At 35.9% G+C, this 14,680-nt stretch overlaps 1 protein-coding gene across 16 annotated transcripts in view; it reads left to right on the top strand.

Moving 5' to 3' along the window:
- Positions 1-14,680, top strand: part of MCTP1 (multiple C2 and transmembrane domain containing 1) — a 483,190-nt gene that overhangs the window by 278,980 nt on the left and 189,530 nt on the right. For all 16 annotated transcript variants that reach the window (XM_074360364.1, XM_074360366.1, XM_074360368.1 and 13 more), the window contains 2 exons: positions 3,879-4,049; positions 6,609-6,739. In XM_074360364.1, the coding sequence (XP_074216465.1) occupies positions 3,879-4,049; positions 6,609-6,739 (302 nt within the window). The remainder of the gene's footprint in view (positions 1-3,878; positions 4,050-6,608; positions 6,740-14,680) is intronic.

Genomic DNA, 14,680 nt, shown 5'->3' with positions numbered 1-14,680 from the left:
AACTAATTATCAATTATTCAGTTACTGTGTATTACTTAACTACATCCTAATAAAAAAATTATTAGCAGGTGGAGGAAATAATAAATTAAACTGCACAATTTTTCAGTAGACTCCTACCTCTCTCTTTAAATGCTCCAAATATCCAGACCACTGTGCTTTCCTCATCAGTAAATTTAGAAGTAGGACTGAATAAGGATTTAATTAGCATATATATAGTCCCCATGCCAGAGAGTAGATAATGTCTCCAATAACAGTAATAATAATAGTATTAGCATATAGGAGAAGACCGGTGCACATGTGTCTTAGAACTTAAAAAGCAGGGGTTCTCACACATGAGTGTGCATCAGAACCCCCTCCAGAGAGGGTTCACTAAACCAGGGTGCTGCTCCCCACCCCCAGAGCTGCTGATTCCATTGGTCTGGAATGCAGCTAAAGAATCTGAACTTCTGACAAGTTCCCAGGTGACACAGATGTCATTGATCTATGGATCACACTTGGAGAACTTTGCCATACAGAGGAAGGAAACTTTAAACAGAGCAGGTGACTCAGGAGCTACCTTGGGGAGCATTAAAGCTAGTAGTTTCTAAAATTTTTTTTTTTTAGTTGTGGAATTCCACTTATTCCCCAAAGAGTTTCCCAAAACTTTGATTTAAAAAATAAATAAAAGTAACAACTATGCGAAGTGGATTAAATGTTCTCTATTTATGGAATATACCTTTGTTCCACGCACACCTCCCAACCCACACCCCTAACCACCTCACACACACACACACACACACACGCACACACACACACAAATTGGGCTTTTGCATACTTGGGGCCTGATGTACAGACTGGAAACCATAAATAAAAAACCTGAGATGCAGAGAGGGGGCAACATGGCCAAGTCACATAGTCAGAAATTGCTAGAAAGATGCAAGTGGACATTTATGCTAAGTCCTGTCTTCTCTCCTATTAGTAGCCTAAGTTTATATCTTCCCCCTTTATCTTATGACTGTATTTCAAGTTCCTATTCTTCACACTCAGACTAGTATCTATTTCATAACTATGCAGTTATTCAAATCACAGCTGAATCATGGACTTTCTTTTAGGAAAGTACCATTTTTAACAAAAAAAATTGAAGAAGAAAAATCACTTTGAAAAATGATATTTGGTCAGTGTGTCCTTGGAAAATTCCCCTGACCCCACTTTGTTTTTCTTTTAGCCTTTTACACAGATCACCTTAATTTCTGCATTTATTAGCCCTGATTTTGTTAAGAAATGTTCTTCCTCCTTCCCCTTAGCTTCCCAAGTCATTCTGGGAATGTTCCTCCAGGTTATAGAAATGTGTTGCTAACAACTAGCAGCCGGAGGTAAAGCCTCCGTTAAGTTCATTTCATTTCAGTGAAAGCATGAAGGATCCCCAGGAAAGCATTTCTTATCTTGTAAGTAAAAGTCTTGTTCTCGTGTGAAAACAGGAGGAGGAGCAAGCAAGTAAGGGTTTCAGACATGGTACCATTCAAGAACATAGCTTGACATTGTGAACTGAAGTTGCTGTGTAACCGAGATTGTACCAAACTGTTATTGACGGAGGGCATTATATGACTTGTGCAGCTACAGTGTGTAGAAAATGTCATTAAGTATATCCATCTGCAAGCTGAAATATTCTAAATATGAATACATGCGCTCATGGAACAGAAAATAGAAGGTGGGAAAATGTCAACTGCAATATCATTTATAATCAGCTCACCTTACTGGAGAGCACCCTTTAGCAACATTATACCTAAATCATGGTTACTTTTAAACCTCGGGGAGAGTCTCTGCACTGAAGACCAATGTTGGGAGAAGCTCAGGAATAAAGATGAGAAATCCTGGGTTCCAATCGCACATCCATCATTTACTACCCTAACCTTTCTGAGCGGCAAATTCCTCATTAGTAAAATAGAAGTAGCAGGCCTTGCCTTGCTACTTCATAGGGTTTTAGTGGAAAGCAAATTATATAATGTATATAAACGCACTTTCAAATTCTAAAGCTTTATATAAATGAGTAGTTACTAACTCCTTGGTCTTCACTAAGATAATTATTTCTTCTTACTTGCCAGAAATTGTTTTCCTTCTTTCCTTCTTTGTTACTCATATTCCTTAACAAAATTTCAGACCCAAAGTTGAGAACCTGAGTCTCTAGAGCCTGCTGTTAGAGGTATTCCCAATAGCAGCAGGTGTTAGATAAGCCGATAGGTCGGTAGACAGACAGACAGACAGATATAGATAGATAGACACACTGAAATCGATTGCTGCATTATATAATAATAAGTGCATGAAATCTTAGAACCAAAAAAAACCCTTGAAGATTACTTGATGCAATGAATTCTAAACAGTTATTTTAATCTGAGAAATCCTTGGTCCAAAGAAAATCCAGTGTGGAAACCGAGTGTACATAGCAGATAGGAGCAGAGGGGCTCTCACTGAAGTGGGGCATGGAGTCCTGTGGATATTACAAGTGCTCCAGGTAACACTGGTTGCCCTTTAGAACACAGATGCCACTGCTCTTGAGCTTACAGAGATGAGGGTTGTGAAGGCAAAATCCTGCATTTATATCAATAAGGCAGAGCCACCAAGCAATATTGTTCAAAATTTGCTGATCACCAAGGCAGGAAAATATGCAATGTGATTTAGACACATTTTCATGGAAATCTTCAAATATTAAAAGTACTATCTTTTGAAGAATATAGTTTTCATTTTCCTAATAAAACATCCTGACGTGAATGACTTTTGATGATAGATAAAAATGGCTATGGCATGACTGTAGTATAGAGAAAAAAGTGAGAGTTCAAAGCGGGAGGAGGATTTATACAAAATGGACTATAACTTTAATGTAGAAGGAATTAGGTCAAAAGTAGAGTTAATCCATAATTCAGAAGTGAAATACTTTCGGGTTGAGTGATACATTGAATTTTTTTCATGAAATGACTGTAAGTGAAGGAAACATGCTTGACAACATGAAAGAAACCCAGCAATTTTTACAATACTTCTTGGTTCTGAATCCAGATTGAAAAGGTCATTAACGATTTAGCTACTTTCTCTGGCTTGTTTTATATGTTATTTAATTCAAAGAGATTTTATAGCCATTTTTAGTAGTCTTGCTAATTTTTTAAAATTCTGATTTTATTCACTGACTTAAATATTGTGACTTAGAATTGAGCAACTAAAAATTATTAAAGAAAACGTTCAGATACTAAAGTGAGAAATAAATCCAGAAACATACCAGCTGATGTAAATCACATACATAATTTTTTAAAATTTTGATGCAAGTTTCAGGCATAAGCAAGACATCTTGGGAGGGTATATTGATTTTGTTTTCTGTTTTATGATACCTTAAATAGATTTTAGTGAGCTAAAACTCAGTTATCTCCAAATGTGGCAATAAAGAGGTTTTTACATTTTCTGAATAGAACTTGCAACTAATCTTAAAACTAAAAATCCATTTGTTACATGAAAAAAATTTAAAAAATTAAAAATTACACATCACAGTGTGGATGAGGCCTTTTATGTTTATAATATTTATTTATACATGTTTTGTTGCAGGCATATTTGACCCATATGCAAATATTCTCTGATATTCTTAAAAGTATTGACATGTAATTTTAAGAATTGAAAAACTAAAATTTCTTATGCTGAGCACACATCTCTTTTACACAACAACCTTAAATTTATCATGAGATGATACTTTCATACTTATTAGTAACTTTATAATTAATAATCTATTAATTATTTTTACTTTTTAAAATTGTAACTGCCTCTTTTTTGTTTCTGAAAAATTAGCAGAGGAAAGAGTAATGCCAAATATGGTATTTTGGCTTTAAACACAATAAGCTAATTCTGTTTTCCTTCACTGAAAGTTTCAGACCCAAAGTTTACGTCTGTCAGATGTACACAGAAAATCACATCTTTGGAGAGGAATAGTCAGCATCACATTGATTGAGGGACGAGACCTCAAGGCGATGGATTCAAACGGGTTGAGTGACCCCTATGTGAAGTTCCGGCTTGGGCATCAGAAGTACAAGAGTAAGGTAACCTATCTCTTTTGTGTTCCTGTCAGTACTTGGAAGGCAGTGGTGGTTAACAGCCATGCTTCAGGACATGAAAACACCAGACACTTATTTATTGCTTTACTGAACTTCTTTTGAACATGATGTCAGGAAGCAGGACCGACAATTGTATTGCATTTCTTAACTTTATGTGCTACGTGACCTTTGGTAAACCACTTCTCTAGGTCTCAATTTCTTTATCTATCACACAAGAATAATAGTAGGAACTATCAAAAAAAAAAAAAAAAAAAAGAAGGCTGGAGCAAACCTAAGTAAATGCCTGGCACATAAAGTGCTCAAAGAGTGTTGGCTAGTATTATTATTACACCCGATACTAGTATAAGCACTACGAACAGCATTATTTGACGTTCCATGAAAACCTTGTACATTACTCTAAACCATTTTATTGAAACTGACCTGCACCAATGCGGACTGCAAGGTTTTTAAAATTTATTTGTAAAACAAAGGACCAAATTCCTGCTGCCATTACAGTTACTTTGCCTCTCCATACCTGTGTTTCCACATCTGTGAAAATCAGAATAAAAATCATGCCTACCTAATGAAGTTACTGAGAAGATTGAATAATACATGCCAATCATCTCAAGGGCTTAGAATGCTGCTTTTCCCATAGTAAATACTCAATTGAAGGTAGTAGCAGAAGGAAGAGGAAAAGTAGCAGCAGTAGTAATAAGTACATTATATAACAACAATTATATTAGTAGTAATAACATATTAAATAATCATATTATCATATTATTGACAGAAGTAATAATATGTAAGATCATAGTAGTCATCATTATATAGTTATATTTATCTGTACTGTATCCAGATATAATCTCTATAATGGTCAGCCTCTGTAGCTTGTAGGCATTGACAGCTTGAGACAGCTGATCACGTTCTACTTTGATGGGAATAACTTTGCCTTAACATCACAATTTTTGTGAACTTTTGATAAACAGCCTGCCTAGATTCCTTCTGGCCCAGGGACTTTTCATCAATAGCTAAGGTAGCTGGAAATATCACAGAGGTGATTTGTTAGCAGGCAGTCAGACCTGCTAGCAGGCTGGTTAGTTACCTTATTGAGTGCTCACATTGAAGAGGAAGGCATCATTTCTGACCTATAGGAAATCATATAGGGAAAACAATCCTAAAAAAGCAAACTGTAAAGTTAAGCTCTTTTTGGCCAAATAAGTAAGTCAGACCATTCTCCAAAATATCTTAAAGTTCATCCGAACCCAATGATGAGATCATCTGAATTATCATAGCATCCATCCAGTGCCATCTTACTTTTTTTCTGCCATGGGCTTAATACCATTTTAAAGAAACTACTGATTTCAAAAATAGGTACCTGTGACCACTTCTGTCTTATCCTTTATCAATTAACATTATTTCCATGTTCTGGTTGGCTTAAAACATTACTTATTTTTATAGTTCTGCTCGTTAGGTGTGAAATATGAAACCCAGCTATGGACACGTGTCTCTCTTTGCTCTTTCTTTCCATGATCTATTGCTGATTAATTTCAGATTATGAACTTTAAAAATTGTGATTCATTTGCATTACCTTTGCACATAACATACTTCATTGCTTTCAAAGTCTTTACATCTGAAGATCTGTCTCTCATACATTAAAAAGAGAAAAGGCCACTACATGCCCTCCTGCTAAAAAGAATAGAGAAACAAATATGAATGTTGTCTAACCCAATGGTGAGTAGAATTTTAAAACATATCAGTATGGGTCATTTCATTCGTTGATTCCACCAGGTGTCTTAACTGAATACTTGAAGTTACAGAACCGTACTTCAGATAAATTACCTTTCTCATATATGTGATGTGGAGATTATATTCACAAATATTCATCTTAATTCACAAACATTTTTGGCACTCTGTTTTGGGGAAGGAGAGCTGAGGCTCTAGTCACAGACTTGAGTCTAGACCTTAAAACCTCATGACTATAGATGGGTCACTTAAACTTCAGATCTCAGTTTCTCCATATATAAAATGGGGATGATACATCAGTGCTATAAGTGGAAAGTTTGCCTGACCACCCAAAAGTTACTTGCTTTTTCCTCCTGCTCCCACAGAACTTCATTGTCTGTTTTTTTCCCATTATTCAGCTGAGAACTCCTATGTCTGTGGAGAATAAGAAAAAAAAAAAAAACTCTGGGAATCCTCATTTTCCTTTATTATGAAATGACATACTATGAGTTACATCTTTGTGCATGAAGTGGTTATATAAAATAAATGCTAGCATCTGAGTGGTCTGTTTCACTTATAGACTCCTTGTGTTTTCTATGTAATTTGTACCTCTCATCTGTTATTCAAGATGATGAGGGGGTGCCTCTTCGTTTTCGGGACACATCCTTTATGCTTCTTTCAGACAGTAAGCAATAAAGATATTGGACCTAATGACTCATTTCCATCACTTCTGGAAGCTCTTGTTCAAATCACTTATGTGCTTTTCTAGATAGTTTGATTTAAGTCTCAAGTAAAATTTTTTTAAAAGACTGATATTGATGAGTAATGACTTTTTCTATTTTCCAGATTATGCCCAAAACTTTGAATCCTCAGTGGAGGGAACAATTTGATTTTCATCTTTATGAAGAAAGAGGTGGAATCATTGATATCACTGCATGGGACAAAGATGCTGGCAAAAGAGATGATTTTATTGGAAGGTTTGTGCAATTTGGTATTTTTGGCTCACCCTAATGCAGATGAATTTTGTTAAAAGAGTATTTCCTGTCAGTCTTCTGGTATTATAATTGGTATTTACTCTTTTGAAACAAGGGATCTTACCTTGTTAAGAGCAGGCTTGGGTGAATTGAAAAATAGATTTGAAGACTGACCAGTAGGTGGCAGTTTTGACCAGGTGATGGACAGGCTATCTGCATTTGATATCCAGAAATTTTCTCCAGACGTCAGAAACATTGTGCATAAAAGTTATGGGAGTTGAGAAAGAGGAATCTCATTTGATACAAGATACTTACAAGAAACAAAGAGCATATTCATAGCCTGCAAAGTGATCTGAGATAATATTACTTTTTGTAAAGCGTATCGTGGCCGTAAAATGCATTGTTTCATACAACTCCCTACAAGGTAGAGAATCTTGATCATCTCCTAGGAGTTTATAAATCTCCTAGGAGTTCAAGTTTTAGTGAAGGAAGTGTGTAAGTGAGGCATATCCACATTAACCTGATAATGCAGCGAAGAAAGTATTCTGAGGCTTACATGACATCTCTCTACAAAGACAAGGTTATTTTTGAATGATTGCTTGAATTATCTGAATTTTTTTTTTCTTTAAAGCCTGGTTTTATAGTTTTCAATAGTTACATATGTGTCTTTGTTGCAAAGCACATTGAAACTTACCAATCCTGAAAAAAAGCATGGTGCACAGGAGAATTTGTTCATTTAGAAAATTCTTTCTTCATTGTAGTTCACTTGATTTCCAAGTCTCTCAACATACAGCCTGATGAAATGCATACATACTACTACTAATAAAGAGAATTTTGCACTAGAAAAGCAAAAATAGGAATCCAACCCAACATATTTATCTCTCTGTTTTTTTGTTATTCTAATAAGTATGTTTTAAACAGTGGTTTTCTTCAGAAGATTATTAAGTAAGAGGTCAAAGAATAGCATCAGTTAACCTTTAATATTTTACTTATAAAATGAAATGAGAAAAACACCGCTATAATCTAATGCTGTGTTATACTTCAATCCTTTTTAAAGGGCAAGCCTTCACTGCATACTTTTTCCCTGTAGTAAAACACTGTTTTCAGAGTTCTCTTAAAGTTCTACCCTGCCCTCTTTGGGATATACCACCAGCTTAAGTATCAGTACAGATCTGTTCACACACTGAATACATTTCATTTTATATAATATGTATATTATATGTATATATGCCTGTTTCTGTCTTCCTCAATATGTTATGAGCTCTTTCAAGTAAATGTTGTCTAGCTATTCCTTAAATAATGAATTCCTTTTCATAACTTAGCGCAACATTAGCTATATTTGTTGACCACAAGATAATCAGAATGACTGTCATGTGTAACTTGCTACATTAATCTCATTAATTCAAATTTTCTTATATTAGTCAAACAGTGAAATAATTGGTAAAATGTACTGGCACTGGTACTTCTGAATCCGTTTTACATAAAGTCATTCTTATCCTTTTCTTTATTTTTTTTTCCAAAATGACATATCCTTTTATGTATTTTCTTTCTTTGAAAAGAATCTCCAAATTCGGAAATTATGAAAATTTCTCAGCCCATTTGGTACTGACCTTTCCCTTTTCCTCACTTGATAATACTACGAATCCTTCGAGGGCCTAATTATATTAAAGAAACGTTTGGTGGATAGGTGTACCTGCTTATCTCACTTCACTTTGTTTCTACAGGTTTGTCTGTATTTTGGCAAATTTTGAGAGATCAATGATAAATGGTTGGTCTGAAGATCGTAGGGATTGCTCTAGATAACTGGGGGAGTGAAGAAAGTCTTATGAAGTTTGGGAAAAGAAAAGAAATCCATTTTTGGAGCTTCTGGGTTGGTGAACTTGCATAGATGCTGGGGAGTGACTTGCCCTGAGAGGGCGTGGAAGCTCCACGTGCCTTACCACACCCTTGCCCTGTACATCTTCTATCTGGCCATTCCTGAGTGATATCCTTTTATAATAAACCAGTAATTTAGTTGGAAGTGTATCCTCCATTCATCGATTTTTATCTGTTGGCAATATTTACCACTTGCATATAGTTTCTGGCTTAGCCTCGCCTGGTTTGTTGGGTGAGTTCTTTATGGCCGTGGCTATTACACAGGAGAACTCAGCAAGCAGAATCAGGCAGCCCTGAGCTCCATCACCTCGTTGTGCCTTGATGGACACAACTGTGTGCTCTGCTTCCCAGTATCTTGGTTGGGTTAAAACTGGCTTGGATGGTGAACCCAAATGCTACCATTAAAGACTTATAGGAATTTCTAAAGCTCCCATTTATTTCAAATGACTTACTTTTATTTCCAGTTATATTTTTTCTAAATATAATAAAAAACTTACCTGGCATCAGCTTCACTAAAAAACATTTGCTTTTGGTCATATGCTAAATATAATAGACTATGAAAGCAATTTGAGCCCCTAAAAATTTTAGAGTCAACAAAAACACAGACAAGAAGACTCCTAGGACAGCTTTTGAGTATCAGTTTAAATCATTTTTCACAGTAAAGGGAGTTATTGTTGAATTTTGAGGTAATCAACTGTGAACAATAGAAAATTGTTATTCCCTCCTCTAATGTAACAAACATGCCTGTTGCAGAAAAAGGAAATGACTATGGCCAATCACCATCATTTCAAATCTACTTGATGTCCAGGCAACAGCAGAAACTCTTGGTATCTGACTTCATACTTATTAAATTGTATTTTACACACATCCTGCTACTGAAAACAATATACTATTAGACCTAAGTGGCGAGCAGGTCAAGTTGCTTGTGTTTATGTGAAGGTTGTGTGGGACCAGTGGAAATAATGCAGATTATAATAGAATTTCTTGAGCCTAGCATAGTTTGGAAAAGAATTGACTTATCTTCCAATCAGATTTGGGTTCTAAGATTAAAATAACAGGAGTAAAATTGCTGTCATGGTCATCTTCATTCTTTTGCAAACTATTGCAATATTCTATATCTGTGTTAAATTATTTTTAATTAATTTTTATTGAAATATATTTGACATGTAACATGTGGAAATTTAAGGTATACAATGTTCATTTAATAGATTTATATATAGTAACATGATCTCCATTGTAGCAATAGTTAGTGCCCCTATCACGTTCATGATGATCTTTTTTGTGCATATGGTGGGAATAAGTAAGATATGTCTCTATTCACTTAAAAATTAGAGACTATTCCGGGAGTTGGCTGGTGGCTGGTGAATAAATTTACACTGGCTATAGAGGGTAATACTGTCCCATCAATGCCCAATTGTTTTTAAGGATACAGTCTTAATTCAGTCCCATATTTGAGAACATGTGTGTAGATTAGATTATCTACATAGACTAGTTTCTTGCGTTATAGTTTGTTCTTGTTCGCTTTGTTTTCCAGGTTGGGGTCACATATAATGACTTTTGAAATATGTTTTTGTAACTGTATACTCAATAACAGGGCTTTTTTTTTTTCATGACAAAAACAATACTGGTTATGAGTGAAAGAGCCACTTGCAAATCTGAAGTGTCCATATGGTGAAAACTGTGTTCACACTGAACATCATCCAGTCCCATTCCCATTTGAACCTATATAGCCAGGCTTTTGCCCCGACAGTTCACCAAAACTGCTCTTGTCAAAAGTCACCTGTGACCACCAAGTTGTTAAATCCAATGGCTGGTTTTCAGCCTTCATCTTACCTAACCCAACAGCAGTGCTGGACTTGACTGATTGTTTCCTACCTTAAAGTATGTTTTTCAGTTGGCTTCCTCTTACCTCATCACATGCTCTTTTTTGGCCTCCTTTGCAGGTTTTTTTCTCATCTGCCTCCTGATTTAATTTTGGAAAGCCTCAGAGCTCACTCCCTGGGCATCTTCTCTGTCTCTACTGGTTCCCGTGGTGCCTTGATCCACTCTTGTGCTTTCCATACCATCTAAGATTGACGGCAGACAGACAGCTTTACTCTATAACTCTTTTCTGAACTCCAGACTCCCCTGTCCAACTGCCTGCTTAATATCTCCAATTGAATGTCCAATAGGCTTCTCCATTTTAGCAGGTCCAAAGCCAAACTTCTCACCCTCAGTGCTCCCAAATCTGCTCTTCCTTCAGGATTCTCTCTTGTTTGCTACTAACACCAAAAATCTTGGAGTCATTTTTTATTCCTTTCTTTCTTTGTCATCAAATCCATCATCTTGCCAACTTCTCCTTCAAAATGTATTTAGAATTCACTTACATCTCAATCATGATTATGGTTCCTGTGGAAGCCACCATCAGCTTTCATGTGGGCAATGCAATAGCCTCCTGTTCTTCCTTCAGTATAACAGCAATAAAATAATCTAATTCCTCTGCTCACAGTCCTGCAGTTGTCTCCCATCTCAATCTCAGTGACACCAAAGTCCTTACAGTGGCCTCTACTGCTCTTTGTGATCTAGCCCTGTGACCCCTCTGCCCTGAACTTCTGCTCTTCTGCCCCTCCCTGCTCTGCTCTGTCCCAGCCTCTTTGCTGTTCCTCAAGCACACCAGACACCCCCCTGCCCCAGGATATTTCCCTCCATTGTGACACTCATTATGTGTCCACCTGCCTTGTTTCTTTACCTTCTTTAGATCTGTGCACACATGTCACATCAGGGAGGCAACTACACTAGCCCTATTTAAAATTGAAACTTCTTTCCCTTGATACTCCCTTTCCCCTATCCTGCTTTGTTTTTGTCCATCGAAGTCATCACCATTTGACACACTGTGCATTTCACTTACTTATTGTATTAGTTATTTCCCATCACTAGCATGTGAGCTCTCTGACGGCAGGGGTTTCTGAGTGTTGTGTTCATCGTGGCCTCCACATTACCTAGAGAAGTATATGGCAAGTAGTAGGTGCTTGATAAATATTCACTGGATTTAATTTTATATCAACCTGAAGCTTGATTTAATACTGGAAGTTATGGCTCTTGCTTCTCTAAATAAATACAGAATTTGACACCAAGTGTTAATGCAAAGGCTCATAGAACAGCGTGCCTTAGTGGAAAGTACAAAGGTTCAGTGTAATTAAGAAAGGTACATAAATTCAATAATTCAAAAGGGAGAATTAATGAGTTAATGTATTAAAGTGGGTAGTCTTTAGCCTTAAAAAATACTGAATGGTTGCATTTGAAGAAAAAGCAACCTGTACATTTACCAAGATATTTATAACTTAAAAAAATTTTTTTTACTTATAACTTTTTCATTATTATAATAGCTAGCGAGTTAATGCCATCTGGTTGTTAAATTTTACACAAAAATAAATTTACCACGAATGGAAAGAAACAATGATAATAATGTTTTACAGTGTATAGGGCACTATTACACACATTAGCTCAATAGTAGGGGATAACAAGGGTGGCTCCTATTATACCAATTTTGCAGGTGCAAAAAGTGAGGCAGAAGGAGGTTTAGCAATTGCTCAGCTAGGCCAAACTTGGGGTGATTGATCTGAGACTCAAATCTAGGACTCCTGACTCTGAAGTCCATGGTCCTTTCACCTCGGTCTTGTATTCAGTATGTTCTGAAGCCATGAAGTGCACAATAAAGTGCCCAGTAGTCAATAAACCCACTTACGTGGTGTGCAACATACTGCAAGTTTGAATAACAAATTTTACCTGTCGCTGAGCTACAGATTTCAAGTGAAGGTGAAATAATGTTAATCTGCGTGTAATTATTTAACTTTCTGATCACCTGCATTTTGGCAGGCAAGACGGACTGCCACCTTTACGATAATCAGCTAATAAATCCTCATGATTGTTACACTTTTATGCAGAGCAGTAATCTGAACAAATTGGCTGCTGACAGCTGCGGTAAATTGCCAAGAATGAGTGCTGTCAGAGAACAAGTTGTTTTTATGAACGTGCAGAATAAGTAAATCCCGTGTCAAGCAATTTCAGTCAGTCGGAGTTATTTGCAATCTAATATAGCAAGATTTATAGCATTATTTATTCGTGTGCAAAATGCTTGTTTATCTTTAAAGTGGCTTGATTTGGGATACATCTATTTTAGGTTGGTGGATTGCTACTGACTTTATTTGCTGCGTTGTTATCAGGCTGAGGCATTGGTACTGACCATGACAACGACATGCTACAGACACAAACTTAAGTAGAGTTCTGTTTCCACAAAATTTTTAGTAATAATATATGATAAGAAAAAGACATTCCAGATGGGCAAGTTCTGGGTGAAGAATAAATGCTTTCAAATTCTACAACCATAAAAATAAATTTATGACTCTCTATTTAACACCAAAAGAAAGAGAATGTGGGATGAGTAGGTGTACACTTGTGCCAGTCCAGGTGTAGTGTGGCAAATGAGGAAAACAGTCTTTACTTTGTATGCTAACCAACTTAATGTTTTCTTAAAGTTGAAGATCATTGCATTGGAACATTTTTCACTCTATAGATTCTGATTTGTAATGTTTCTTATTGGTTATATAAACACTACAACAAATTGCCAAGATGGCAGAGTAGAAGGATGACTAGCTCACCCTCTCCCATGACTACACCAAAAATTATATCTACATACAGAACAATTTGCACAGAATACCTACTGAACTTTGGCAGACTATGTCTTACTTTGGAAATACAAGATGAACCCTCACAAAAATGGGTAGGAAAAGAAAGGAATAATACAATGATTCTTCACCTTCCTATACAAATAAGAGTAGGAGCAATCCCGCTGCATTATTAATTTGAAAGCACAGAGATAGCTAGTCAGAAAATTCTAAACTGAAGAGAGTTTTTAATGAAATCATTATATTGCACCATTTTTCTTATTAGGGATTCAGTAAAATATTTCATTTAGGAGATAGACAATATTTCAATAAGCAATGAAGTATGTCATTGATTCTTGGTTTTTCTTAAACTCAACCTAAGCCAAATGTATTAAGATTTTAATAATCCATTTTCTTTCATGGCTTACTATTTTTTCTTCTGAAGATTTTCTCAGAAAGTTTATACTCCCCGCAGAATTTTGTATACAACAGGCAAAGTTTCCAGAGACAGTTTCTATGCACCACTATATGTATATTAAATAATTTACCTTCAAGGCAGTGAATGGGGAAGCTAAGAAGTTTGTAGACAGGTACTCTGATAAAGTCATCTCTCCAAAGACTGTTGAACAGTGACAACTTCTGACAACAGAAAGGCAATAACAGTGTTAGCACTTAGTAATGTCAGAGGTGGTGTGAACATGGCATCATCATGAAATTTGAAAGCACTTTAATGGTTACCTATTGAATTCTTCAAAATGTAAAGATTCCAAGGAATTACGTATGTTATGTATATTATTGATTTGTAATATAAGGTTTTATGATATATTATGTATTATTCATTTTACTAATGTAAAGTAGTTCTCATGCATTAAGCAATCTCAAAAAGCTTCATAATTTTATTGTTAAGTTTGGTCCAAATTACGTAAAATGTGTTTTTAGAAGTTACCCCCCAGCAAATAAATTCTGCACAGTATTGTCTTCCTATTCTGAAGGCTTCATTTTTAAATGTCCTCTCATCCTGTTGGCTTTATAGTATCACGGGCTAATTCTCCGGGGCACACATACTTAGAAGTTCGTTGTTAGAGCAGATGTAAATTTCTGTTGCAGATATTCTTCCTGATAACTCTAAGTTGTTCTGGCTGACTTCTTGCTAGATCCAATTCTGCCACACCATCGGTGAATCAGAATTAGAGTGCAGCTGACATAGAGCTCAGCCAGGAGTAGGTGTATCAACTCTGCATATTCTTGTTTTTTCATTCTATTGACTTGTGCTTGTTCAGTTAGCATCATCCTCAGCCCACAGTTTCCTTACTGGGATCTTTTAAAGCCAGTTGTCCATTTTGTGAGGATGAGTTGAGTTAAAACTAAATACCATTTGATACTGCTTATATGTGGAATCTTAAAAAAAAAAGATGCAAATTTTATT

This window comes from Camelus bactrianus, chromosome 3 (assembly GCF_048773025.1).
Source record: "Camelus bactrianus isolate YW-2024 breed Bactrian camel chromosome 3, ASM4877302v1, whole genome shotgun sequence".
Classification (NCBI taxonomy): Eukaryota; Metazoa; Chordata; class Mammalia; order Artiodactyla; family Camelidae; genus Camelus; species Camelus bactrianus.
Note: the sequence above shows the minus strand (reverse complement) of the source record. Positions and strands in the feature narration are given on the sequence as shown.